Genomic DNA, 24982 nt, shown 5'->3' with positions numbered 1-24982 from the left:
GCCCCCCGAACCATTCCCACCTGAAGGAGATTTCTAGCTGCCTATAACCAGCCACAGGTCCAGTTTCCATAGAAGAGAGTAAAAAATTAGGTTTCCGTGGCGCTTTGTTCCTGGCCACGAGCTCTGTGGTGTCACCGTCGGGAGGTGCCGACCGCCCCCGCTCACCACTAGGACTATTAATAAATTAAATGTTCTCTTCGACAGTCCCCGCCGCGAGGCTGCTCCATCACGCGGTGCCTTCCCAGTCGCCTGGGGTCTCCACCGACCCATTGGTCACCTTCTTGACTTTCTTCATATTCTCCATCACCCCTGACGTCGTCACTCTGAATGAGGAGAACAAAAAAAATTGGGAAAGTCTCAGTCTTGGAGCAAAAGGCCATCGTCACCACAGCACAGCCGAGTGGTTTACGTGTCGGCTCTAGAAACAGACCGGCCTGGGTTTGGGTCCTGACCCCGCTCCGGGCTAGCTGTGTGACCCCTGCCAAGTCATCTGACCTCCCTGTTCTCAAGTATGATAAATGACTCACGCTTCTCAGAACCGTCATCAGAGAAAGACGAGATTCTCCAAAGCACCCAATCAATGCACACCAGCTGTTATTACTACGGTCAGTGACGGCCTCTCTCCTTCTCTCTCCCTGTCGCGGCCTCCACGAGTTTTTATGTTGCAGATCTACACGGATGACGAGAGCAACGCCTGTATCAGAACTTTGCGAACACAGAGCTCATCAGGTGTCGTCATTCGTAACAACCGGCCACGCGGATCCTTTCTGAGTCATGAGACACAACCACGGGCGCAGAGGAACCTTCTGGCCCAAAGGTTCTTTGGCCGTCAGAGATGGGGAACCGGCGGCTGCCTACAAACCTGGGGGGCCAGGCTACGCGGCTATCAACAAGCACGTGGCTCTGCTTCGACGCTGTGACCCCAGGACGGGGGCCTTATCTCTGCCGGTGCCTAGAGGCGAGCAGGCGCCACGGAACCCTGTGCCGAATGCGTAGGTCAGACACGCAAGAACATCAGCTTCGGGAGCGTGACGAGCCAAGAACAGTGGCCCTTTCCAGAGAGTGGGTCACGGCATCTCTCGAGAAGGTGGGGTCAACAACGGGACAACCCCCCGCCTCACAGTCTGTGAGCTGGACAGGTTCTAATGGTCTCTGGACCCAGGAAGGGACCGGGCGGCTTCGTAGCAGGAGACATCACGCAGAGACACGGCTCCATGTAGCAGGCACAGCTCAGAGGGGTCACGGGGCAGTGAAACCACTCGAAGTCTGTCAGACCGATACATGGCATGACACGTTTGTCCAAACCCACGGGATGCACACCACCAGGAGAGAACCGTGAGGTAAGTGACAGACTCTGGGTGACGACGACACGTCAGGCTTAAGTTCATCGAGTATCACAAATGTACCTACCGCTCCAGAGGGGGATGCTGGTAACATAGGAGGCTATGTGTGTGGGGCAAGGAGCACATAGGAAGCCTCTGGAAGCTAAAGAAACTAGGGGAACTCTAGAAAACAACGAGGCACCTATGTGCCCAGACCAACGAGAATTTCCCAGTGAGTAAAATAAATTCAGCCGGCTCAGTCTGTCCAAGGACTCTCGTCCCCTCCCCTCTCCACCAGCTACCAAATCCTCTCACCTACAAATGGTAACTCGGTGGCCCTATAACGTGACATATCTAGAGTCGGTCCAGCTGGAGCTAAAGGCAAATAAATGATTTTACGGGGGAAGGGGAAATTTCCACCCTTTTCCACCCTTCATTCCTGCCACCACGTTGCTGCTGTGACCAAGCCTCAAAGCCATCCAGTCGTCCCCAGAGTTGGGACTTTTCTCAGACAAGAGTCCTTCAGACTCACGGGTTGGCTGTACTTCTGGCAAAGTCAGGACAAGGCGGGCCGCCAAGACACAGACCTCGGGGGAACCGGGGGGTTCCCGCGGAGGCGGTCAGTGAGTGTACATGCGGCCCCCGGACACGGGAAACCGGCTCACTTGGCCACATGACCCAGCGTCACTTCCCGTCGGCCAGGGAGGCAGGGCACGGCTCTCCCCGGCGACAGGCGCGCGCACGCACGGCTGCTCCTCAAGGGACCGGCTGTCTCTGGTTGGGACAGACGGGGGGAGTGGCTGCAGGCCCAGGGGAACCAGAGGCTTTCCACACCCAGCACGGCCTTTCCAAACACAGGAGGTCTGACAAGAAACGCAGCCTCGTGTCTCCCAGAGCTGCTCGAGGCGGCAGCAGCCGTGTGGGGCTACGGCCCCGGCTGCAGAGAGAGCACAGCCCGTTCGCGGGACCCGAGTGGGGCTCGGGCTGTGGCCTGGGACACACACCTGCCCCCTGTCTTTCCCTTATCAGATGCAGCTTTCTGGCTGGTGAACCAGCCGAGAAAACCCTTGCTCTGCCGTGCGGGCTGGAGGAAGGCGGGGCCGCTGGGGTAAGCAGGGGCGGGGGGGAGGAGACACGACATCGGGTCCCCGAGAAGTGGCCACTCACTCCACGTGGGCTGAGAAGGGGTAGGTGCTGAGGTCAACCGCCACATTCTGCTGGTGGTGACCGGGTGGACGGCTGTGCCGCTGAGGCCCTTAAGGGATGCAGGGGTGCAAGCCTGGGTGATGGGGGGCAGATGGCCAGAGGCACGTGGCCGGAGCCGGGGACTGGGGAGTGGTCAGTGGGGAGACGGCCGAGGCGACCCTGGGCTCAGGTGCGCCCACCCGCCAAGAAGAGGGCAAAGGCCCCAAGGCCGGAGGAATCGGGGTGTGCGCCGGCACAGGGGGAACGAGAGCAGGTGACGGGAGGCGGGCGGAAGCAGGTCAAGACAGCGGATGACAGTGACGCCGGCGGGCCTCCGTGTCCTGTCGCACAGCAAACCGCTGGGAAGCAAGAAGGACATCTGGTGCCCAGGTGCCGCAGGCGAGACTGGCCGGCCCCCGCCGACTGGGGCTCAGACGCTGCGGCAGGAGAAAGGAGGCGCCCGAAAGCCCCGCACGCAGGGACGGGAGGTGAGGCTCCGGCCACCTCGGGGCTCCGCGGGCACCTCCCTGAGGGTCCCACTTTGAACGCAAATGCCGAAGGGGGGACAACGGCAGAAAAGCCACCAGGTGACCGGCCCCCGGAGCAGCACCCGCAGCACAGCCGGCAGAGCTCGGCGACACGGTGCACGGCGTGGGGAGGCCCCTCCGAGCTCAGGTCAGGCAACGGGCAGCAGTGACTTCCAGCCCCAACGGCAGCTCTGGGAAGGCAGGCTCAGCCTCCGGGGCTCCCGCGCGGCCGTCACCTTTCACTTCCCAAACGGGGACAGTGAGGTCGGGAGAGGGCGGGCTCTGTCCTTCTCACCTCTGCTCACTCTTTCTCTGCCTCACTAGCTCCTCGCCGCCCTTGCTCTGGGCTCCGGGTGCACCCCCCTGTGGTGGTGCGGTCTGCGCCCCGGCACACTGTTCCCAAGGGACACCGGGAGCTCCCTGGGGGCAGGGCTCCAAACCGCCTGCGGGGCTGACGGAGCCACCCGGAGCTGTCGTGGCCTCCAGTGTCTGCTCGGGGAAGCACTTCCTCGAGCCCAAGTGGCCACTCCTGACTTGGGGAGGGCACCGGCCTCAAGGCCCGAGTGACGGCGGCAGGTGTGGAGCCCAGCTGATGCGCTCCCTGCGGGATCAGGAGAGGTGTGGAGCACAGAGAGAAAAGTGGGGCAGGGATGTGCCTGAGAGAAGGAACAGGGGAGCGTAACAGAGCTGGAGACAGCAAATGGTCCCACGGCCGCCTCCCACTTCCCTTCTACATCTCCTTTCCTAGCAGAACCCTATCTGCGCTCGCAACTGAACAGGCCTACTGGACACAAGCAAGATAAAAGAGGGAGCCCCGGGCACCCGCTGCCCCTTCTGCTGCACCAGACCGCGATCCTGGGCCTAAGTGGCCCCTGGACACAATCTGCTTCTGGAACCCAACTATAAAGTACAACCCAACTGAAAATTCTTTTCTGGACTTGAAACGTGGGGAGGACTGGTCGAGAAACAATTCTACTAGTCTCGGATTCCCATTTTCACTTTTGTTACATACCCACTTGAGTGGGAAAAGGTTGGCCGCAACCCTGAGGCCAGCATTCTGCAACGGGAACCCCAGAGAGGCAGCTTCCCGGCCCTGGAACCCATACCAAATGTTTCTTCCGTTCTGACTTCTCAAGACAGCAGAAAATAATTCAGATCTTCAAGGACATGCAAAGCACAGGGGGCTGTGACCAAGTCTGAACGCCGAAAACCGCACGCATGCAATTCTTTCTAACCTGAGTTTTTTAGGATAAATTCTCTTATCAAAATGGGCAAGGCTCTGGTTAGCCCAGTGAGAGGTGTGCACAGAAGTAAAAGGAGAAAAAGACAGAAAGTCGGCTACTTCTCACTGCACCCTCACTCTGCAGGCTCAGCGGGAGAAGCCGGACGAGGCCTGAGCCAGAGGAAGGGTGGGAGCACTCGACCCCGGGAGGAGCACGGCCTGTCCTGGGCTCAACCGTCAAGACTCACCTCCCAGATGTACCGCACTTCAGAGAAAGGAAGCGAAAACAGGAAGAAAAGAAACTACCCAGAATCGCAAGTCAATAAGGTCGGTGAGTGGCCCAGGGCAGAGTTCGTGTGCCACCAGGGGTTAAGACTCGTCAGGAGGACTGGTTTCGGGGTGTGTGAGGCCTAGGGAGTAGTCCCTCCCACCAAGAGGAAGCGATATCTGTTCTGTGGTGAGGATCAGAGCAAGCTCCTTTCTTGAGGAAACACCCTCCGAGGGGGATGGCAGAGAGCTCCCGACCTTCTAGAAAACACGGTGGCTCTGCTCGCCTCTGGCTTCGGTTATTTCTGGAAGACTGAAGAGGTGCCGTTCAGGAACAGCAGCTCCAAGCAGAAGAGGGAGCGGGCAGCCTGGGGCGCGGTGGTGTCCCCGAGAAGCTGCCCCCGGCCCTCACGCCCAGCTGCGGGTGAGTGTGGATGGCAGCGTCCCTCCACCTCGGGCCCGTTCCGCTCTGTCACATCGTGTTACGCCCACGGGGCTTTCTCTCCGGCAGAACTTTCTCTCAGCCAAAGGGAAGCCCCAGGACAATTTCTGCGCTGACTTAAAGGCACTCGGCCTCACTCGGCTCCCCGACTTCCTTTCCAGGGGCACCACCCTGAACGAAACCTCCCTCTGTGGTCTGACTCCCTGGCTGGTACATACTCGGCTTTCCGGCCACCGCAGAGCAGCCCCCTTCACGACGACAGGACGGCTCGCGCTTGGCCGGCCACAGAAGACGGCGCCATCAGAGCGGTCCTCCCTCAGGACACCAGCGGCAGCTGAGGCAACCAACGGACGACCCTCGACATCCCGACCTTCCCAAAGCCGCCGTGATAAAGGCCACACCCTCTCCGGGCTCCACCTGACTCGTGCCCCCTCCCCCCACTACCCTGCCCTGACTTGAACACACACAGACCCCTCTGCCAAAACGGTCACCACCGCCATCACGTGCTGCCACAGAGGAACAAAACCTAAAACAAAATCAAAAAAACGTCCGCCATGTGGGGCGCCTGGGTGGCTCGGTCGGTTAAACGTCCGACTTCGGCTCAGGTCACGATCTCGCGGTTCGTGAGTTCGAGCCCCGCGTCGGGCTCTGTGCTGACGGCTCGGAGCCCGGAGCCTGCTTCCGATTCTGTGTCTCCCTCTCTCTCTGCCCCTCCCTTGCTTGCACGTGCGCTTTCTCTCTCTCTCTCTCTCTCTCTCTCTCTAACATTTTTTTTTTGCCACGAGACAAAAATACCTTTACGGTGCATCCTTGCTTCCGATTGCAATGGCTGATGGAAAGGATGTGGGGGACATCAAGTGACCCAGCCATTCAGTTTCTAGCTGCGGCCCCCAGGGAAGCCCTGCCGTGAGGGGAACGGATGAATCCACCACGGCCTGCTGGTCACACAGCCGCTCACGGGACTTTCATCTGGGCCCCTTCGACCGAGTTATTTGCTCAGATTCTGCTCTTCCTAGAACGTCCGATGGTCCTACCGTTTTCCCCTCTGCTATCTGTAAACAGGTACTTCTTCTTCCACAGAGAGCTGTTGTCTGAGGCCCGTCTGGGATCTGCCTTCCGGTCACTGTTCCCGCAGTGGGGCTGAGCACGCACAGCGGCCCTACGCTGCCTGACGGCCCAGCAGGGCCCAGCACGGGCAGAGGCCCAGCCTTTGAACCGGGACAAGTCGAAAGGCCACCTGTCTTGCTGGAGGGAGCACCCCTGAAACTCGGCCTCAGGCTGATCATCAAACACCTCAAGGGACCTGGCCCATCACAGCTCGTCGGTCAACAAGCAAGGAGTGGGAGAGCCCGGGGCTTAGGCGTCCACGTCCTTCTACTAAATACAGAGGTACCGTCTCTGGGGCAACACGACGCACCGAGAAGTTGCCCCCGGGTCACACCGCACTGCTCTGCGCTACGTCGGGCCCCCGGGCAAAGGAGGAGGCGCGAGAAAGGAGGTGTCTTACACTGATTCCATTTCCAGGTCGTCCTCCTGAGAGAGCTGCAGGTAGGGGTTGTCTGAGGCCGGACGGAATTTGCATCCCGTTAGGACAAAGAACACCAGCGTGGCCATTTCGTCCAGGAGCTGCAAATTAAAACCCACCCAACAAACGGATCAGCACGCTGCTCTTCGGAAGGCCGTGGAACTAAAAACGAGCCACCCCAGCCCCCCACGACCCCCGGCTCGCCGGCCGCTCAAGCGCCAGCAGGGTCTCCTCGGAAGGTGTGCCGCGCCCCAGCTGGTAGCATGCTGCCCCGAGAGGACGCGTACGCCGCCCTGCTTCAACCTTCGTCACAGGTATCTTTTCAGAGCCCCTCACATCCCTGCGCCTCCTACAGCGCCCTTTGGCACCGAGTGGCTCTAGGAGGTCTCCACGTCACCGCGTCGTGCACCCGGAACTAACACGGCACTGAACGCCAAGTCGACGCTTCGAGAAGAACGAGAAAAGGCTCATCAATCACCTGGCGGCTTACCCTCGTAGCTAACTAGCCCTAGCGCGTGGCAGAGGCCCCGTGGTATCGAAACACTGACGGGCACAGAAGAAGGGAGTCTGGATTCTAAGCCGTTCCAAGCCCCGTAACTGAAGGACAGACCACGACTCACTGGCTTTTAATTACACAGGGCAAATCTCATGCTCTCTGCCTGAGGCTTTTCTCTTCAAAGTCTTGTAAAATTGCAAAGTAAAATCGATAATGCAATGACTTCCAGATTTTTTTCACGTAATCTGGCAGCTTTCCTGGACAAACAGAGAATCTTAATTGTGGATCAGAAGAGAGCAAAGTGGCCGCTGTCTGGGAACTCTGGAGCGACCTTAAGTGAAACCCCGAGACTTCATCCGCAGCCAGAAAGTCTCTAGCACTGTCCCCCACGAGCAGCACACCTGGTACAGCCACTTCCACTGGAACGGAACGGCGAGTTTGAGGAGAAATGCAATGATCCTGGTGAAGTATATGTAACATACGATCTAGAAGGAGAAAAAAGAAATAAGCAATCAAGTCAACAGAGAAATCACGGCACTTCTTCCAGCAACTGGCTTTCCCAAAGGAACCACAGAGGAGAAACAGAATTACCTGAACACAACCGTTTGACGCTAATTAATAAATATGGCAGAGGGGCGCCCGGGTGCCTCGGTCAGTGAAGTGTCCGACTCTTGATTTCGGCTCGGGTCACGATCTCACGGCTCGTGACACTGAGTCAGAAAGCCTGCTTGGGATCCTCCGTCTCCCCCTCTCTGGGCCCCTCCTCCGCTCACTCGCTCTCACAATAAATCAATGAACATTAAAAAAAAAAAAAAAACCAAAACCAAAAAAACACGTGGGCAGAGACGGCTTCTCATGGCCAGGTGCCCACCCAACGCTGGGGGGACAAAACGTTTGGTGTGGCTGTTCTGAACTCCCCAGTCACCCTTTCCTCGCCTTTTCTACACACACAGCCCACTGATCTCCATCCCCGAAGGTCAGTATTTTTTTTATTCCCAGGCTCTGAGGAATGTTTTTGAGGAGTAATGGCAACACTGCTTTAGCCTCCTGAGCAGACGCTGTGAGCGCCTGAGGCCCACGCGGAGAGGAAGTACCAACGACACTAAGTAACACTAAGTACTCTAGCGATGCGAGCGAGGCCAGGATTCACCGAGATGGCCACTGGGACCTCGCCCGGGCTGGCTGCGGTTGCAGGGAAGGAAAGGTCCAACCACAGATGGAAGACGACTCAGAAACTTTCTTTTACGAGTCAGGAAGCGAACACCGGGCGAGCTTACGCCTCATACACTCCAAGAAATTATTATCCTAAGAAGTTACAGCAACTCCCGCCTGTGGCGTCCGCTCACAGGGACTTGTCACGTCCAGATTTTAGGCGTGATCTCGTTTTTGTAAACGGATAAAACGAGCAAGCCAAAGGACGGCCGTGTATGGCATATGCCTGAAGAGCAGCTAGAGAAATGACCACCAAACTGGGACCAGTCATGACCTAGGGGGAGGGGAGGGGAGGGAGAGGTGGTCAGGGTCAGAAAGGGCTCTTGCTCTGTCGCTATAGTCCCTGCGTTGTAGGAAAACATCAAGCGTGTGTTACTTCTCTGAGTATTTAAAGCCAAATGTAAAACTAACATTTTTTTTTAAATTTTTTTTTTTTTCTATTTATTATTGAGAGACAGAGAGACACACAGTGTGAGCAGGGGCGGGTTAGAGAGAGGGGGAGACAGAATCCGAAATAGGCTCCAGGCTCTGAGCTGTCGGCACAGAGCCCGACGCGGGGCTCGAACTCACAAACTGCGAGATCATGACCTGAGCCGAAGTCAGTCGCCCAACCGACTGAGCCACCCAGGAGCCCCTAAAACTAACATTTAAAAAGACGTGACTTAGGGGCGCCTGGGTGGCGCAGTCGGTTAAGCGTCCGACTTCAGCCAGGTCACGATCTCGCGGTCCGTGAGTTCGAGCCCCGCGTCGGGCTCTGGGCTGATGGCTCGGAGCCTGGAGCCTGTTTCCGATTCTGTGTCTCCCTCTCTCTCTGCCCCTCCCCCGTTCATGCTCTGTCTCTCTCTGTCCCAAAAATAAAATAAAAAACGTTGAAAAAAAATTAAAAAAAAAAATAAATAAATAAAAATAAATAAATAAATAAATAAATAAATAAAAAGACGTGACTCAGCTATTCAATTTCTCTTCGCAAAAGACACAGTTCGGTCGGATAAAATGAAACCCACACGGCTCCAGGTAGACTTCTTGGGCTTTTGCCAATTCTTGGGAAGTCTGTTTGCTCTACTCCTTGACCTGGGCTTATTTACAGATTTAGAATTTTTTTTTTTTTTTTTTTACTCACCAAGACGTAATAGTGTCTGAAAAGTTTCAGCTTTGCTAAGTTAATAGCAGCTAGGGAGAAGAAAGAACAAAACGAAAGGCACGTTAACTTCTTTTCTCATCTTTAAAAGCAAGTGACATTTAAGCGTCCTCTGTCAAGAGGCCGAATCCAATGCAGGTGAGCGCTGCCGGGGGCACATCTACATTTCTGGAGCCACGACAGCTTGGGAGGCTCCCCCCCGCCCCCCCCCCCCCCCCGGTCCCCAGGGAGGATCGGGGAGTTGTGGGAGCAGCAGGCTGGGGTCCCCAGCTCCGGCAGTCTGCTGGCGTACGTCTCCCCAGTCTGGGTTCAGCAGCTTTGAACTCGCCATGCTGGGGGTGTGCTGACACCACAGAAATCGGCAGACAGACACTACAGATCGGCCCCTACCCCCCGACCCCAAAGCCGGTGCTAAACATTTCAGCTCTGCCACCGTGGTCGACACGGCTGCACTCCCCACTAGGGACCAGGGCCTGTCTCGGGTGGGTCCCCGCACCTCCCACTCGCTGAGGGTAGAAATTCCATGAACCCACGGGTGCATCTTGCAAATTTCACTTGTAACAAGCCCTTTAAATACAACCCTGCTGGCTGTGTCCTACCTTTGGATCGCTCAAGGTCAGGGAGCCAGGACAGCTAACTTCCTGCCACCGCCCACGGCCATGAAATATTGATGACCCCAGAGGGTAGCCTGGCTCCCTCCCTGATTAGCAAGCCTTTCATTCATCATAGACCTTCCTGCAGGAGGCAAATTAATTTGGCTTAATAGCATTCAATTACTGGTTCCTTTTAACAATGGCACCGTGGGCGGAGGAGGCTCCCCTCCCCCTCCCCCTGCCTCTGGCTCATGATTAGTGGGGGGCAGTCAAGCTTAGGGTTCCAACAGAAATCCCTGGAATCCTAACCTTCAACACCATTACCAACGAACAGTATCTGCGAGAACCTCCTGGGAGGAACCGAATGCCTCCCTCACGGGAGCATCAGAAAATCTTTACAGAAAATCTAACCCCACGTTAGATTTGAGCGGCCATGACATCCACGTCTCGAGCTGGAACGGACTCACGTACGCACGCAACCTTTAAAGAAGCTACGTTAAAGCAGGCTGATCAGCAAAAGCTTTCTTATCTAGCAACCTCTCTGGTAGTCTTGTTTTTAAAATTAAATCTTACCCACTCTGCCATTCACTCTGTCTCTGGGCCAGGCCAAGTCGGGGCGGCTGTGGCCTTTGTCCCCAGGGCGGCTGCTGTCCCTCAGGGAAAGAGAGGCCCCGAGCCCCTCGCAGCACAGAGGAGCTCCACACTCGACGCGAGGCGCGTCTGATGCGAGCCTGTGACGCAAGCAGGTGCCCCTGCCCGGCTGGAGGCTGGCAGAGCTTCGCTGAGGACCAAGCGTTAGGACTGAGAAGGGTCAGAAGGCTAAACCACCACGAATTTAAAGCCTCGCACGTCTGTGTGAACGAGGATTGCTCCTGTATTTCTCTTTCACGTGGGCAAGGGGGTGGCCGCCCTCCCAAACTAGCCAACTAGTTCTGGAATACGAACGCTCGATTCTCCTTGGCAATCACTGAGAATGGACAGTATTAACAAGGAGACCACTTAAGCAAGTAAGAACGCTTGCGAAGTGTCTTGCGAATTTCCTTGGCTGAAAGAAATCCTACAAATGAAACTCCTGCCCTCGCTTCGGCAAGAACCGTCGGCCAGATGGACAGAAGCATCAAGATTTGAGTCCTAGATTCCAAGGGGCCACGACAGGCCATGGCTGTGGAGGCCCCGCCCAAGGAAGGGCGCCCAACTTAGACCAGGGGCACGAGGGCGAGAGAGAGGGTTCCCACAGGAGCTGGTGTCGCAGCAGAGGCCTGAGCGGGGCTCGGGAGGGAGCAAGAGCGGACAAGTCAGCGGGCAGAGTGCTCGGGAAGAACAGATATGACGGCTCAGGGGGGAGAGCACCACGCGGGGAGGAGGAAGCAGGCCGCACCGTGGAGAGGCTGGGGGCCGGGGGCCGGGCCATGGGGAGAGCCGAAAACAGACACCACCGGCTGTCCTCCCTGGCGGTGGCGAGGGCCTCGGGGAGCCCCTGAAGGGTCTGGAGCAGCGGCTGCCTCGGTCACATCCACATTCGAGAACAACTTCTCTGGAGAAAGGATGTTAAGAACCAAGAAAGAGAGCCCAACTGAGGCCCAAACCCTCGAGTTGGTGGAGGTCTCCCTGAGAGGGGGGAGGCAGATCCCGCCTGGGAGGGACAAGGGAAGTCTGACGACCCCTCCCTCCCAGCAGGGTGAAGAGTCTGGGGTCAGGTGAGAGGCAGCACAGGGGGGAGGACGCTGCAGGGCGAGGACCCTCGTGTGAGAAGGGCGCGGAAGACGCCGCTCTAACGTCCCCCCTGCCGCCTAAGACACCCTGGGCCGAGGCAGGCCACGAGGTGCTTCAGAGATGAGCCCGCGCCCAGGCACTGTCCCACAGCAGGACGCGTGCTAGGACGGACAAACAGACCTGGGGACAAGTGGCGATAGGGAATGCAGCCACAGAAAGCGAAGCTCGAGGCTGTTTGCAAAACCCACGGTCACGATGGACACCACTTCCAGTCACACGGGAGACATTTGGTGACAAGTCTGCCGGCCCCCCCGTGGGTGCTCTAGTCACAGCTGAGGCAGCGAAGGCAGGGAGACAGAAGCGAGGGCAGTGCAGCTCTGAACATCTGGGTTCAAATCCCAACTGTGCTGCGTCCTGGCCGTGTGACCTCAGATGAGTCTCCGAGCCTCTCTGGGCCTCATTTCTTTTTGCCTTTTTTTTTTTTTTTTTTTTTTTTCCCCTTTTGGCGCAAAAAGGTGGCTTTATCACAGCACGGGGGCAGGACCCGTGGGCTGAAAAGAGCTGCCGGGCCTCAGTTTCCTCGTCTGTAAAACGGGGATAACCACACCTACTCCTAGGGTTGTCGGCAGAACTGACGAGGCAGCCGTTGGAAAGCAAAGAGCAGCCGGTAAGCACTCAGTCAATGTCTGAGGTCCCAGGATTAGGAGGACGGAGTATCGGCCCGATACCAAGCGGGCCATCGGCGGGGTTGCGGCGGCTGCCAGGAGCCCGGGCCCCGGTGGGTACAAGTGGACCGAGCGGGGAGGGGCCGGCCCCGGACGGCGAAACCTCACCAGCAATTGCGCAACGAGCAGAGAGGCACAGGTCCCAGCCCCGACTCCCAAGCCGCCTCCTGCTCTGCTCCAAACGAGCTGTCCCCTGGATCGGAGCCGGCTGCTGAGCCTACCGCTCAGCGGCCGCAGCAGGCCGGGCTCCCTGGGAGTTGGGGCTCCTCAAGCCCGGGCTGGCCATTTCCGGCCCCACCGCGACAAACGGCAGAGACGGTCAGAGAGCGAGCCCGGCGGGAGGAAAAAAGCCTCGGACGGGAGTCCAGGGCCCCACGTTCCGGCCCCTGCACCTCCGTGGCCCGTCCCTCCGTTCCCGGGCCCCGGTCTGCTCACGGGCAGGAGGAGGTCTTCGTGGCAGGGGTTCTCGCCGGGGCGAGCATCGGAATCACCCTGAGGGCTTCTCCCGGTGCCCAGGCCCGGCCGCCCCTATTACGGAACAGGGCTTGGCCGGAAGGACTCCGAAGGACCTCCCGGGGACGGAGGACCAGGGACCCGATTCCGGCAACTCCTTTCTACTGATGACACCGAAACAGGTGCCAGGAGACAGGAAGCACCCAGCTGTCTGAAACGCTCACCAAGGCAGCCACCTCTGTGACCAGGAACGAGAGCAAATGTGCCCGGCTCGAGGAGGTGCTGTCCCTTCCCTGGACTCTCACCTTGCCTCTGTACACCCAAGAGGAACTAAGAGGCCGGCAAGGAGACAGACGGTCCCCTTCCTTCCCAGGGGACTCCCCTGGGGGGTCGGGGGACCGTAACACTGGTCGTCACCATCAACCGAGAGGGAATCACAGACACACCAGGCACCTCTCACGCTTCGCCTGGTGCAAACCTCACGACGGCCTCCACGAAGGAAGAGCTGCCGTTACCGCTGCCTCACAGAGGAAAAGCCTCGGGGCCTGGAGAAGTCCAGCAAGTTACCGAGGTCACCCAGCTCGTAGGTGAAGAGGCCAGGACTCCCGACCCAGTCTACTTTTCTCGACAGACCGCGCTCTCCGTGCCCACGCTCTGCACCGAGAGAAAGGCAATTCACAGCTTTGGGATCCCCCGGCAGCCCACGGCTCAAAATGCCCGGCCATGCCCAGGAACCGCAGCAGTCCATCTCGAGAGCTTAACGCCAGACGACTTCTGAGACACACAGACGCAAAGGCCCATGACAGTCTCTTAAAGGGTGAAAAATTTCCCACACGGCCCTTCCCTGGGTATAAGGAGAGCCGTGAGGCTTAAAACCATCCCCGCCTGCCCCCCGCCCTTTTCTCCTGCTTCCTCCCTGGCGTGCTTCGGGGGGGAATTCTGAGTCGAACATAAAAATGAAAGAAATAAGGATGATGGCGAAGCCTGGATGGCGTCGGCGTCGCTCTGACTCACCCTCGAGCTCAGCATTTCCACAGTCTGCCTCAGCTCCGAGCTCAAGTCCCTCTGCAGGGGAGGGCACGGCAGCGGCCCCCATCTTCGTGGTCACTCCCAGGCCCGAAAGCCAGGCTGCACGTTGAGCCGGGCCCACACTGGTCTGAAAGCATCCGTCTGGGGGAGAGAGCGGCTCCCCAGGCGCCCCGTGGCCTCCCCTAAGAGGAGATCCCACGAATCCGTCTCAGACGGTATCGGGAGCAAGCATGGGGACGGCCGTGATAAGACAAGAACGCTGCAGAGAAGGACACCCTGATTTTCAAACTGTTGAGGGTCACGTGAGAAGTGGTACAAGACAGGCTTCCAGCATGCATTTAAACCCGTGATCTAGGCGCGCCTGGGTGGCTCAGTCGGTGAAGCGGCCGGCTTCGGCTCAGGTCATGATCTCTCGGTCTGTGAGTTCGAGCCCCGCGTCGGGCTCTGTGCCGACAGCTCAGAGCCTGGAGCCCGTTTCGGATTCTGTGTCTCCCTCTCTCTGACCCTCCCCTGTTCATGCTCTGTCTCTCTCTGTCTCAAAAATAAATAAACGTCAAAAAAAAAAAAACACAAAAAACAAAAAACCGTGATCCAGGAGTGGGCAAGCTCACCAGACTGCACGGTTAAGGGCTCTGCGTCCTACTGGAAGCAGACGTTATCGTACGGCAACAGCAAAAAGAAAGAAACAGAAACGGCCCAGCGGACTGGCCGACCACCACGCGCTCTAGGGGAAGGCTAACAACTCTAAGATTTCTGCTGTCCCATCTGCTGAGCCTCTGCTTTTGCCCGTGGGCTCTAGAACCACATCAGAGGCCCTGTGGGGGCGGGGGGTGGGGTGCTGAGGACCCGCGCTGATCTGACTCCCCTCCCGTCTCTCGGCCAGCCTGCAGCCTGCGCGATACCGGGAGCCTCGCTAGTCTGACGTCGCGGCTGAGGCTGGGCCCGGCCGAGGAGCACACCGCGGCCCCCGGCTGTCCCCAGCTGCCCACGGCACAGACTCGCGGCCGGCAATGAGCTGGGCGAGGAAGAAGGCCCGACGTCCCACTGCTTAATGCCGCAGCCTGGTCAACAGCAGACAACACCTTCTCCCTAAGGGACCCGGGTCTCCCTAAATACTGCAGTCATCAGCCAGGAAGAGGTGGTTTCCACTGCTGTCTCAGGACTCACGGAGGTCAAATGCAAGCCAAGGCCACGAGGCAGGAGAACCACGTCCAGAAGCAGGGAGGGCACACCAACTGAGATCGCAAACCAGGCCTGCTGGGCGGCCAAAGGGCCTCCCCAGACAGTAAGGTGCCGAATGTTTTAAAGGCCTAATTTTAAAAAATGGCACGTGTCCACGATGTGGCTGTTTCTCAGGCCGGGGCGTATAGAGGCCTCACTGCTTTTGGTTGTAGACTCTACTAACTCGGGGTGGTGGCAAAGGTTGATTCTTTTGAAATGTTGAGCTGAAGCTGTGATGTTGATGACATTAAAGGAATCTGGGGTGATCTGTGAGGGGAAAGTAATGAAGAGAGGGAATCTGGTGATTAAAAGAAATGAAAAATCATTGCATTAAGCCAGTCTAATCAGATCCTTTTTCCTCTCTCTTTATTTCTTCATAATAGTCTATTTAGGTGTGGTTTTAGCCTTTCTAGGGTCACAGACGGCTTTGAGAATTTGCTGAAGCCATGAACCCTCTGCCCGGGTAAATGCACACAGGCACAAAAATCTCACCAAGTTTCTGGCGACCACACACCCCCTCCTGTGACGCACTCACAAATGCCCCGTGAAAACCATGCCAATTAGATGGCTGGCCACACACATACATGACCTAAGGTGGCCCTGAGCGCAGGACAGAATGCCACCCTACCTCGTGCCCTAGGAGATGCACAAGCTTCCCTCCCTCTCTCCCTCCCCCTCTCCTTCTCTTTTTGGTTTCTGGAGTAGAATTTAGTGATTCGTCACTTACATATGCCACCCAGTGCTCGTCCATCCCAACACGTAGCCTCCTTAATCCCCATCACCCATTTAGCCCATCCCCCTATGCACCTTCCCTCCAGCAACCCCCCGTTTGTTCTCTGTAGTTAAGAGTCTCTTACGGCTTGCCTCCCTCTCTGTTTTTATCTGGTTTTATTTCACTCCTGAGATGCATGAGCTCTCTAAGCCCCTGCACCACACCAGCCAGAGAGAGCGTTCTCCGCTGCCAGCAAGGCGCCTTCCTGGAGCAGAAGACTTGCTCACGGCACACTCTTGCTGCAGCTTCAGGGACAGGAGACGATTACAAGCTTATGCTCTAGCTACATACCCAGGGACAAAGGGAAGGATGAAACTTCGGAGCGACCAGATAAAGGGCGTCTCGTTTTTTCTGCCTCTCCTCTCTGATCACCTTCAAAGAGTGCTCCGGAGGGGGTAATCCCCGTGCCATCCTCCACAGCAGTGCAGACAACAGCAGAGTGTACTTCCAGGGGAACTCCTTCCTTCCCAGGCTGCACCCGCTCCTAGAGCCATCCCCGCATGCCGGGGAAGGGAGACCACAGTGCAGCTGGGAAGTTCCCCTTTCTCCCGACCTCCTTCCCCAGCCTAGGGCTTCTGACCTAGGGTCCCCAGGTCTAACCTAATAGTAATCCTCACTGCCTGGGGCATCAGTGGGCCGCAGGGCACCTTGGTTTCTGCTTGGAAAATGTAAAAAAAGATCGGACACACCTGAAGTTATAACCAGGAACCGGGTCAAAGCCGTCAGGGAAGACAGTGCTCGTAAACATCAGCCCAGGCCGAAACGTCTCACCCAAGGCCCTGCTGGTGAACTGAGGGTGACTGATGTTAAAAGCCATCTTGTTACAGAAAAGCACAGGTTCCCATCAGAGTAATGAGGCAAAAGATCACAGTGGATAATGATGCCAAAGCTACTGCCCCAAGTAACAAAGAACACCGTTCTGGACACAAAGACGGAGTTCGGTAAATACTTAAAAACGGTAATTTCTTAGACCTCTGCGAGCTCTATAGCTCTCACAGCACCCAGTAAAGAGTGAGCAGTCAGTGTATCAACGTCATCGTATTACACCCAGGATCTTTAAAAATGGTGTCTTTTCAATGTCCACAACAGCCAGGAGACGGCCACCTTTTCCTGCAGAGGGCTGGAGAGCACCCTCGTGGGCCAGATGATCTCTGCCCCGACCACTCAACCCTGCCACCGAAGCGCAGGGAGCGGCCACGGGCGATGCTTCCACAAGTGGGCACGGGGCATTCCAAGAAAACTTTATTTACAAAAACAGGCGAGGGGAATAATTCTTTCTTTCTCATCAATGGGTTTTTCGTTAGGTCTGTTTACATGAACACACCCAACAAAACTTTTTCTTTTTCCTTCTTTTTTTTTTTTTTTTTTTTTTTTGGGCACGAGAGGCCCAGAACGAAGAATCTGGCCAAGCCTGAAATAAACTCTGTAGGCACAGGAAAAAAGAACCAGGCAGACTTTTCGGTCGTGACTGTCGTGACGAGAGATTCAACAAGCCTCATCTCTAACACACGGTTCTCAAACTTTTGACCTCTGGGTTCCTTCACGCTTTTAAAAATTATTGAGGACCTCAAAGAACGTTTGTTTGTTTTTGGTAACATCTGTCATTATTCACCAAATTAGAAGATGAAACAAATTTCGGAAGTATTTCATAATCGATGCAAAAGTGAAAGAAGGAATGCACTACATGCTCATATTAAATATCTTTTTAATAAAAAATAACTCACTCAAAAACAATTTACGAGGAGAGTGGAACCGTGTTCTGTTTTTGTAAATCTCTTTAGGGTCTGGCTTAATGAAACACAGCTGGACTCTGGTATTTGCTTCTGCAGTCAATGTGCTGTCCAAGAGCTGTTCTGGTTGAAATGTGTGAAGAAAATACGGCCTTGTGCAGATGGGGGCCTTTCCAGATAACTGTGAATAGTCTTTGACTAGTAGTAGCTTCTTTTTTTAAAAAAAAATTTTTTTAAACGTTTATTTATTTTTGAGACAGAGAGAGACAGAGCACGAACGGGGGAGGGTCAGAGAGAGAGGGAGACACAGAATCCGAAGCGGGCTCCAGGCTCTGAGCTGTCAGCACAGAGCCCGACGCGGGGCTCGAACTCACGGACCGCGAGATCATGACCTGAGCCGAAGTCGGCCGCTTCACCGACTGAGCCACCCAGGCGCCCCAGGGAGAGAACCTTTCTTAAGCAGGCTCCACGCTCCTGTGGAGCCCAATGTGGGTCTTGATCCCATGACCCTGGGATCATGACCTGAGCCAAAATCAAGAGTTGGGTGCTCAACCAACTGAACCACCAAGGCGTTCCTAAGGGTTGAGGTTTAATAACGCCAGTCGTTTTTACTATTTCATCGAGGCCGCTCTTAAGTGCAACGAGCCTCTCCCACCCCCTGCGAGCAGCACCGATGCCGAGAGCAACGGCCACTGACACAGTCCTGTGCTACCGCCTTGAGTCACGCTAAGGCACCAGCTGTCTCACCCACCGTCCCTCCTGTACCATCAAGTGCAAACATCAACAGCAAAAAAGGATGACTGTGTCTGGTGATGAAAACGGTTTGGACCCTGAGGGCCCTCTTGAGGACGGCTGCCCTGAAAAACCCTTCCCACGGCCACAGCAACTTCCCGAACATGGCAGCAGCTCAGGATGAAGCCGTTCCTCTACAAGCCCTACGACTAGCCCATCACCATTTGTTTAAAGGCCTCTGAAGCTCACATAAAAGCCCAGAGGCCTCAGAACACTTCCTCTGAATCTTCCTTAGAAACCTGGGGTGGGGGTGGGGGGGTGCGGATAAGAGCAGTAGCAGCAGAGACCGTTAATTTGGTGAACAACGTCTACCCCCAGGCCAGTCCCCTAAGGGAAGGACACTGGAGAAAGAAGGAAGCAGGTCCAGGCTCAAGGGCAGTGACAGCCAGTCAATGTTGGCAGGCAGAACACAGTAGAACCCGAGCTCGGGCGTCTGCGTGTGACTCAATTAAGCTTCCTCTCGGGGAGTGCAGTGCGGCACTGGCTCTAAATGACACGGGAGTGGAGAGAAGCACCAGCGTGTGACAGAGGAGACAAAGACACAGCTGAAGGCCAGCGGGCGACTGCATCCTTAACGCTTCTCCGCGGTTCAGTCAGGAGGACTCCAGAGACAAAGAAGTAACCACCACCCAAACAAGCACTCCGAAAGCCACCCACCGGCCCACACGCAGCGCTCCCCCCGCCGAAGTCGGCCCGAACTGCACTTACTCGGACAGTCTTCCGCCCAAGTCACTGTCAAGGTCGTGTGTTGAGTCAATGAGCCTAACGAGCCTATAAACAGGACCCGGAGCCTCAGCCTCCATCCAGCAAAAATGCTTCCAAATCTAGCAGGAGACATTACTGCCCGTGGCCTTCACTTTGCCAGCTGCCTCTGGGACGGGCTAGATCTCAGAAGGGCAGACTGAGGAGCGCGGGGGGTCACTCAGAGCACCCGGGAAGCTGCGGTCGGGCGGTGGCCCGTGTCCCCACTCCAGCCTCTGCCCCGCTCTGACCTGGCCTGCTCTGCAGTCACACCTGGCCGGCGTGCCAGGGAGGGGTGGGGGGATGCTGTTCCTGAGAGTTCTCTGCAGGGGGGACTTGACCGTGGGAACGAGGCCACCCTGACTCCAGAACTGTTACAGGTGTAACCATTTCTCAAAGTACTGAATGAAATACACAATTGCAGATTAGCCAAAAAGCAGCCACGGCCTACAGATCAACTCCGGGAAAGAACGCGGATCAAGGCACCCCCCCATCTAACCTACTCTGTCCCCCCTCAAAGGGTTTGTGATGTTTGCTGATGAGAAATGGGTGCTTTCTCAACAGTCTGTCATCCCGAGAAGGAGAGCCCTGGTGTGCTCATGGGACCGCTCTCTGCTGAAGAGGTCCCATGCTGTCACCTGGTGGAAAAAACAAGAAACTGCGTGTGAACCAGGCGATGACAAGAGCATTCCATTTCGATGGTTTCCCTTTACTACACAGATGCTTGCTTGGGGACAATTCCAACCCCATCTTGGGCGTCACCTGCTGTGCTATCCACCCCAGGCAAAATACCTGGTGAAGAGCTCGGGGAATAAACGGTCACAGACACAATTCATTACCACGGTCACCCCCAAACTGGGGGTAAGAGCTGGGCGCAGAAGGCGGAGAGGCAGTCGGAGGGATCAGCATGATGCAGGATGATGGGGGGGGGGGGGAAGGGAGCTGGTGAGGAAGGGCCAGAGGAACCCACAAGGGGAAAAGGCGAGACTAGGAAGAAAAGTATCAACAAAACTCATCAACCGAAAGACATCACCCTTGGAATTTTTACATATTTTCAGCCAAGGAGTAAGAAAAACAAATTCAGAAATACTGAAATGTATCAAGATGAAAAAGTAGAATGTCTCATCTCAGCGTATAAAAAAAAATTCTGAGTACTGTGCACAACCTGATGCGGGGTACGAACCCACCACCCTGGGATCAGGAGTCGCTTCCCCGCAGATCAAGCCAGCCAGGTGCCCTCAATGTGTTAAAAAGAAGAGAACGACCAATTTGCTGTTATAAAAATGATAACAAAGCCACCTTTTGATATGACGGGCACAGGAAAAGGAGAAAAAGACAAGGCTATCCCCAAACAATAGTTATTCCCAGAAGGTGAGTTTTCATTTTCTACTTTGGGTTTTTCCGTCTACGGCAGGCGCTTTAGGAAGATTCTAGTTTGTGTTTTGTTCTCTGTAATTTCCCTTTCCCCCACTCCAAGAAGGCAGAGCGCTCTCCGAACTCCTTGGCTCAGGGCAAGGCGCTGCAGTCAGGCTGAAAGCGACACATTTAGGCAAAGTTCAAGCTGAAACTCACTAGCAAGAATCTGTCCCAGAGGGAGAAGGGAACCCAGTTCCTCTGAAGAAAAAAGGGGAGAAAATCAGAGCTATTTCCCGGGCCTAGAAAGAAAACACGAGCTGGCGTGTTCTGCGAGTGGAGCCTGCACCCACTGAGAGGCCGGGCGGGCCTGGGGAGGCTGGACTCCGCACTGACTGGGGCTCCCAGCCGAGGCAGGACCCCCACACGCCAGGCCGCCCAGAGCCAGAGCACTACGCGGGCCGGATGGCGGGAGTCTCCCCAGCAACCACTGTGGGCCCAAACTGTAGGAGCCACAGATGCCCTGGGGGCCGTGCTCCACAGAAGAACCCCGGGATCTCTCTGGACCCGGGGGTGAAGCCCTGAAACCGGGTCTAGTTCAACTTAAAGAAAACAACACGGTATTAATTTTATGGCAAGTACGAAATAAGATTTGTACCTATTACTTGATTTCCAATTTTCCTGAGATGCATCCACGTTATTTTTATAATAAAAGAAACACAGATCGGCGACAAAACTTTACGAACGCCACCAAAGGAATGATCTGCCTTCAAGAACACGATTTCCCAGACCCGGAGGCAGCTCAGAGCAGAGAAAGCCCTGCTCCGTGGTCCCCGTGGCCTGAGGTTCCCCCTTTATGCCACAGCGGCCTGTGGCCAGGTACTATTCACATACGCGCAGAACCACACAAAACATTTTCTTTGTGGCTTCTTTTCTTGGGAGGCTTGGTTGGAAAAGCGAGGAGCTACAGAAGGCTCTGATGGCACAGCCGTTTAAAAGCCAGAGAGCTTCAGAGTTTCTCTCTGGCATCAGCCTCCTCTTAAATTAATACCGACACGTCTATTTTGAAAGCGTGTTAAATCAGCAGGAAGGGGTGCTTTACACAGAGCCATCCCCAATCCATCATACCTCCTGTTCTCACAGCGAAGTGCTATCCGGTCCTTCCCAGACAAGATTTTCTCTTCCTGACTCAGTTCGGAGAAGGTGAAAACCACGTTCACACGTGGAAACGCAATGAATCATCTCAGCAAGCAGCAATCGCCCCCACGCCTCCTTACACAACTGACCTCCGCAATGTTCACCACCTGCCTGTCCAGCAAACCCCCCCCCCCCCCCCCCGCTGCTCTCATAAAGCCCCCGGGGCTCCCCCAGACTCCTCCCCAAGAGACAGCGGCCCCTCCACCTCCCAGGAGCGCCCGGGCAGGGGCTTCAGAGAAGGCCCAGCAGCACAAAGGGGCACAAGGAAACTTGCCTTTTCCATCTGTGGCTGACGCTTCTTGTAAGTGCCTGATTGACCTAAAAATGAACATTTGGAGAACAAAAGGTTAGCTCACACCAATCTGCACTCTTCTGTGTTTCCAACACTAGTAACTCAAGGCCCTGAATTCCTCAGTCATAAGCTGACGGGCTGGACTAGATGGTTTCGGAGCACTCTCCCGAATCAACGTGACCTCTACATCCAGCACCTGGCCACGTACCGTACTCAAGCCCGAGCGTTAAGGACGCCCTCTAATGGCTGAGAAAGGTCTGCCAGGGGCCTGGGTGTGAGGAGAAAAAGCAAAATGCGATCATTTCGACGCTCTTGACCTCTCTCTCCACCTAAAATCTCTCACTTCCCCAACTACCCCCACTCCCTGACACCGCACCGGAGCGCACCTGCTGCCCACAGAACATGGACCCCCGCACACGGAGGCCGGAGGCTGATTTCTCAGGTCTAGGTCTAGGAGCCTGTGAGCACATGGCTTCCTGCAAACTCAGTATTTCACTGTCTGGAATTCTGCTGCCAAGCGGCAGCCTCCAGGGAGCCTCTTCTCCTGCTGCGATGTGCCGGGTAACTAATTACCATCATCGCTGTTCAGACAGGGGAACACGAACATTATTAAAGGCGCTACGGGAAGGTCTGTCTCCAAAGGATGAGGACAGCCTGGGGGGGGAGGGCCGGGGGGGGCTCACAGATGGGGCCACCCACCCTCCACCTGACCCCGGCTGAGGGCTTTCTCCTGAGACCCCCGCGCCCGCCCCCTCACCTGCCCACCTGGGAGATCTGAATGGCACACCACTCAAAAGTGAGCCGGCACAAAGCCAGCTCCAAAGTCATCGGTGCCGCTCCTGAAGCTACCTCTAGTGCTCGACGCTTTTCGTTTACGGCAACTTTCAGAAGATGCACTCTCGAGAGCATCGCCGTGTGACGTCTGCCCCTTCGTGCTACAACGAAGGAGGCGAGGGAAATGACCACCTGCAGCCCTATCGCTCCCCTGCGTCTTCCCCAAACCTCCAGGTCCTTTCTTTCTGCCGAAGGCGGCAGACGAAGAGTGGGGCTTGCACTCTGTTCCGGACAGAAAGACGCTTCTTTCTACCCGAAGACGGTGCTGGTCATCCTGCTACGGATGCCTGGGCTACCTGGTCCCGGGCACGACGCAGGGAGGTAGGGGAGATCGGGGAGACTCCCCCACCTTCTGGAAGCTGCCGGCTACGCTGATGTATGCACAACGTGTCACGTACGATGGAATAAGGGTCAAGAGTGAGTCTAACCGGCTGGAATGAGGATTACCCTCCGCTGGTACCATATTCTAAGTAATCGGAGTGACAGAATAAGCTGATAAGCCCCAGGATCTTGAAAAATAGGAGTTTACTGCAGCGTGGACCACTCTACCGTTAACACAACACAGGTAAGTCCGCTTTTTAAGACTTTATTCCAAAAGGAGTAACCGCTTTCAAACAGCCACGGACCTAGATCACTGTAAGGGTGTTTAATCTTTGCTAGCCTTGCTTCCTACTGAGCCGGTAATTTCCTTCACGTGGCATTAAGATTTAATGAGGATATCTTCTCTCAACAACCACTGGCACTAACATTTCTTCACACATAAGCAGAGCGCAACACGTGCGTCTGAAGCCCGCCATTCTGAAGACCTCTGACCTGAGAACGTGTTGGGAACTCTCGCTAGTTTACGTTAACGCGCTTCCTCGCCTTCCGCCTACCTGGCAAGAAAGCCGTTTACAGGATTTCTTCAACTCTTCTCCCTCCAAATTCGTGCTACCGTTACGTCGCCCCTGAGTTCTCATTTCCAGACCCTTCTCTATGATCTAAGCTGTGCTAAAAGCCAAGGTGCCAGATCGGCTGTATCGGATTCCATGGAGGGACAAGATCAAGACCCGAACTCCAAGCTCCTGCTCCTGGAGGCGGATTCAGGTCCGCCTGAGGACCCAGGAAGCTCATTTGCTAAACCGATGCCCCGTGTGGTTCGGACTGGTTTGGGAACGGCTGATTCGGGGGTCCGGACTTGTCCGATGCACGAGCCTCGGGGTGCACCGCGGCCCCTCCTTCCTGCGGGTACTCACCACACCACGGGGAAGAGGATGGCCCCACAGCACAGCAGGTCTACCAGAAAGAGAGAATCCTTCCACAGGCCATACTCCGTCGTTCCCTCCTCGGTGGACTCTATGATGATGTAGGCCACGTTTGCCAGAACCTGCGGACACGAGAAGTCGCTGAGGCCCTAAGGCAAGGGCAGGCCTCCACAACAGCGGCCCCAAGGGGGGGGTGGGCACTCGGGCTTGCGGGCCCTCAACCACGGCCACGGCATTCTCTCCAGGGCCACATGCTTTTCAGAACACTCCACTCTCCCATCCAGGAGCGGTGTCTGTGCCCTCCTCCTGAGCGTGCGACTGCCCTGAGCGACAGTCAGGCGCGAGTGAGGCCATGTGATTTCCGAGGTAGGTCGTACAAAGGACGCCGCCTCTGGCTGGGCCTCTCGGGGGAAGTCGGTCTCTGGCAACATGGAGAGACCAGGCAGAGGAAAAAAGGCGGAGGAGCCCCTGCTGTTCTCGCCCCGCCTCGTTGAGTCTTTCCCACCCAGGAGAGGCAGGTGGAGACTGAGGTGATCCCAGCCACGGTCTCACTCGCTGCACGAGGGCCCCCGTCGGACCCGCCACGCCTCAATTCCTGACCCCCACCGAACGCGAAGAGAATACATGCTTATCGCCACCGTGTTTGGGGGCATTTGCGACGCAGCACAGACCACTGGGACCCTCTGCTTTGCTTTTCAGGCCTCCGGGGCCTCAGCAGAGCCAGGCGGTGGCCTGAACGGGTGGCACCGCACTCAGCCACGACGCCCAGTTTCCTCAGGCCCGGGTGCTCCCTGGGCAGCTGCTGCCGCTTCTCAGAGACAGGCTTTTAAGTACCAGAGGGTGTTATCAGAGACCAGGGCGACGAGAACGGCAGGTTTGGGCCCAGTGCCTGAGAGGCCATGCTGCTCTTCCTTAGAAGTAACCCCACCCAGGGGCGCCTGGGTGGCGCAGTCGGTT

General features: G+C 56.2%; 1 protein-coding gene across 1 annotated transcript in view; it reads right to left on the bottom strand.

Annotated features, from left to right (window-relative positions):
- Positions 1 to 131: 131 nt before the first annotated feature.
- The window catches only part of GPR107 (G protein-coupled receptor 107), a 66048-nt gene continuing 41197 nt past the window's right edge, over positions 132 to 24982 (bottom strand). The window contains exons 13-18 of the mRNA XM_030292904.1: positions 24017 to 24147; positions 21930 to 21973; positions 9319 to 9368; positions 7388 to 7471; positions 6473 to 6591; positions 132 to 323 (exon numbers count right to left, since the gene is read on the bottom strand). Of these exons, the coding sequence (XP_030148764.1) occupies positions 227 to 323; positions 6473 to 6591; positions 7388 to 7471; positions 9319 to 9368; positions 21930 to 21973; positions 24017 to 24147 (525 nt within the window). The 3' untranslated portion in view covers positions 132 to 226. The remainder of the gene's footprint in view (positions 324 to 6472; positions 6592 to 7387; positions 7472 to 9318; positions 9369 to 21929; positions 21974 to 24016; positions 24148 to 24982) is intronic.

The sequence above is a fragment of the Lynx canadensis genome, chromosome D4, assembly GCF_007474595.2.
Source record: "Lynx canadensis isolate LIC74 chromosome D4, mLynCan4.pri.v2, whole genome shotgun sequence".
NCBI lineage: Eukaryota > Metazoa > Chordata > Mammalia > Carnivora > Felidae > Lynx > Lynx canadensis.
This window is presented reverse-complemented; position numbering and strand designations above follow the sequence as displayed.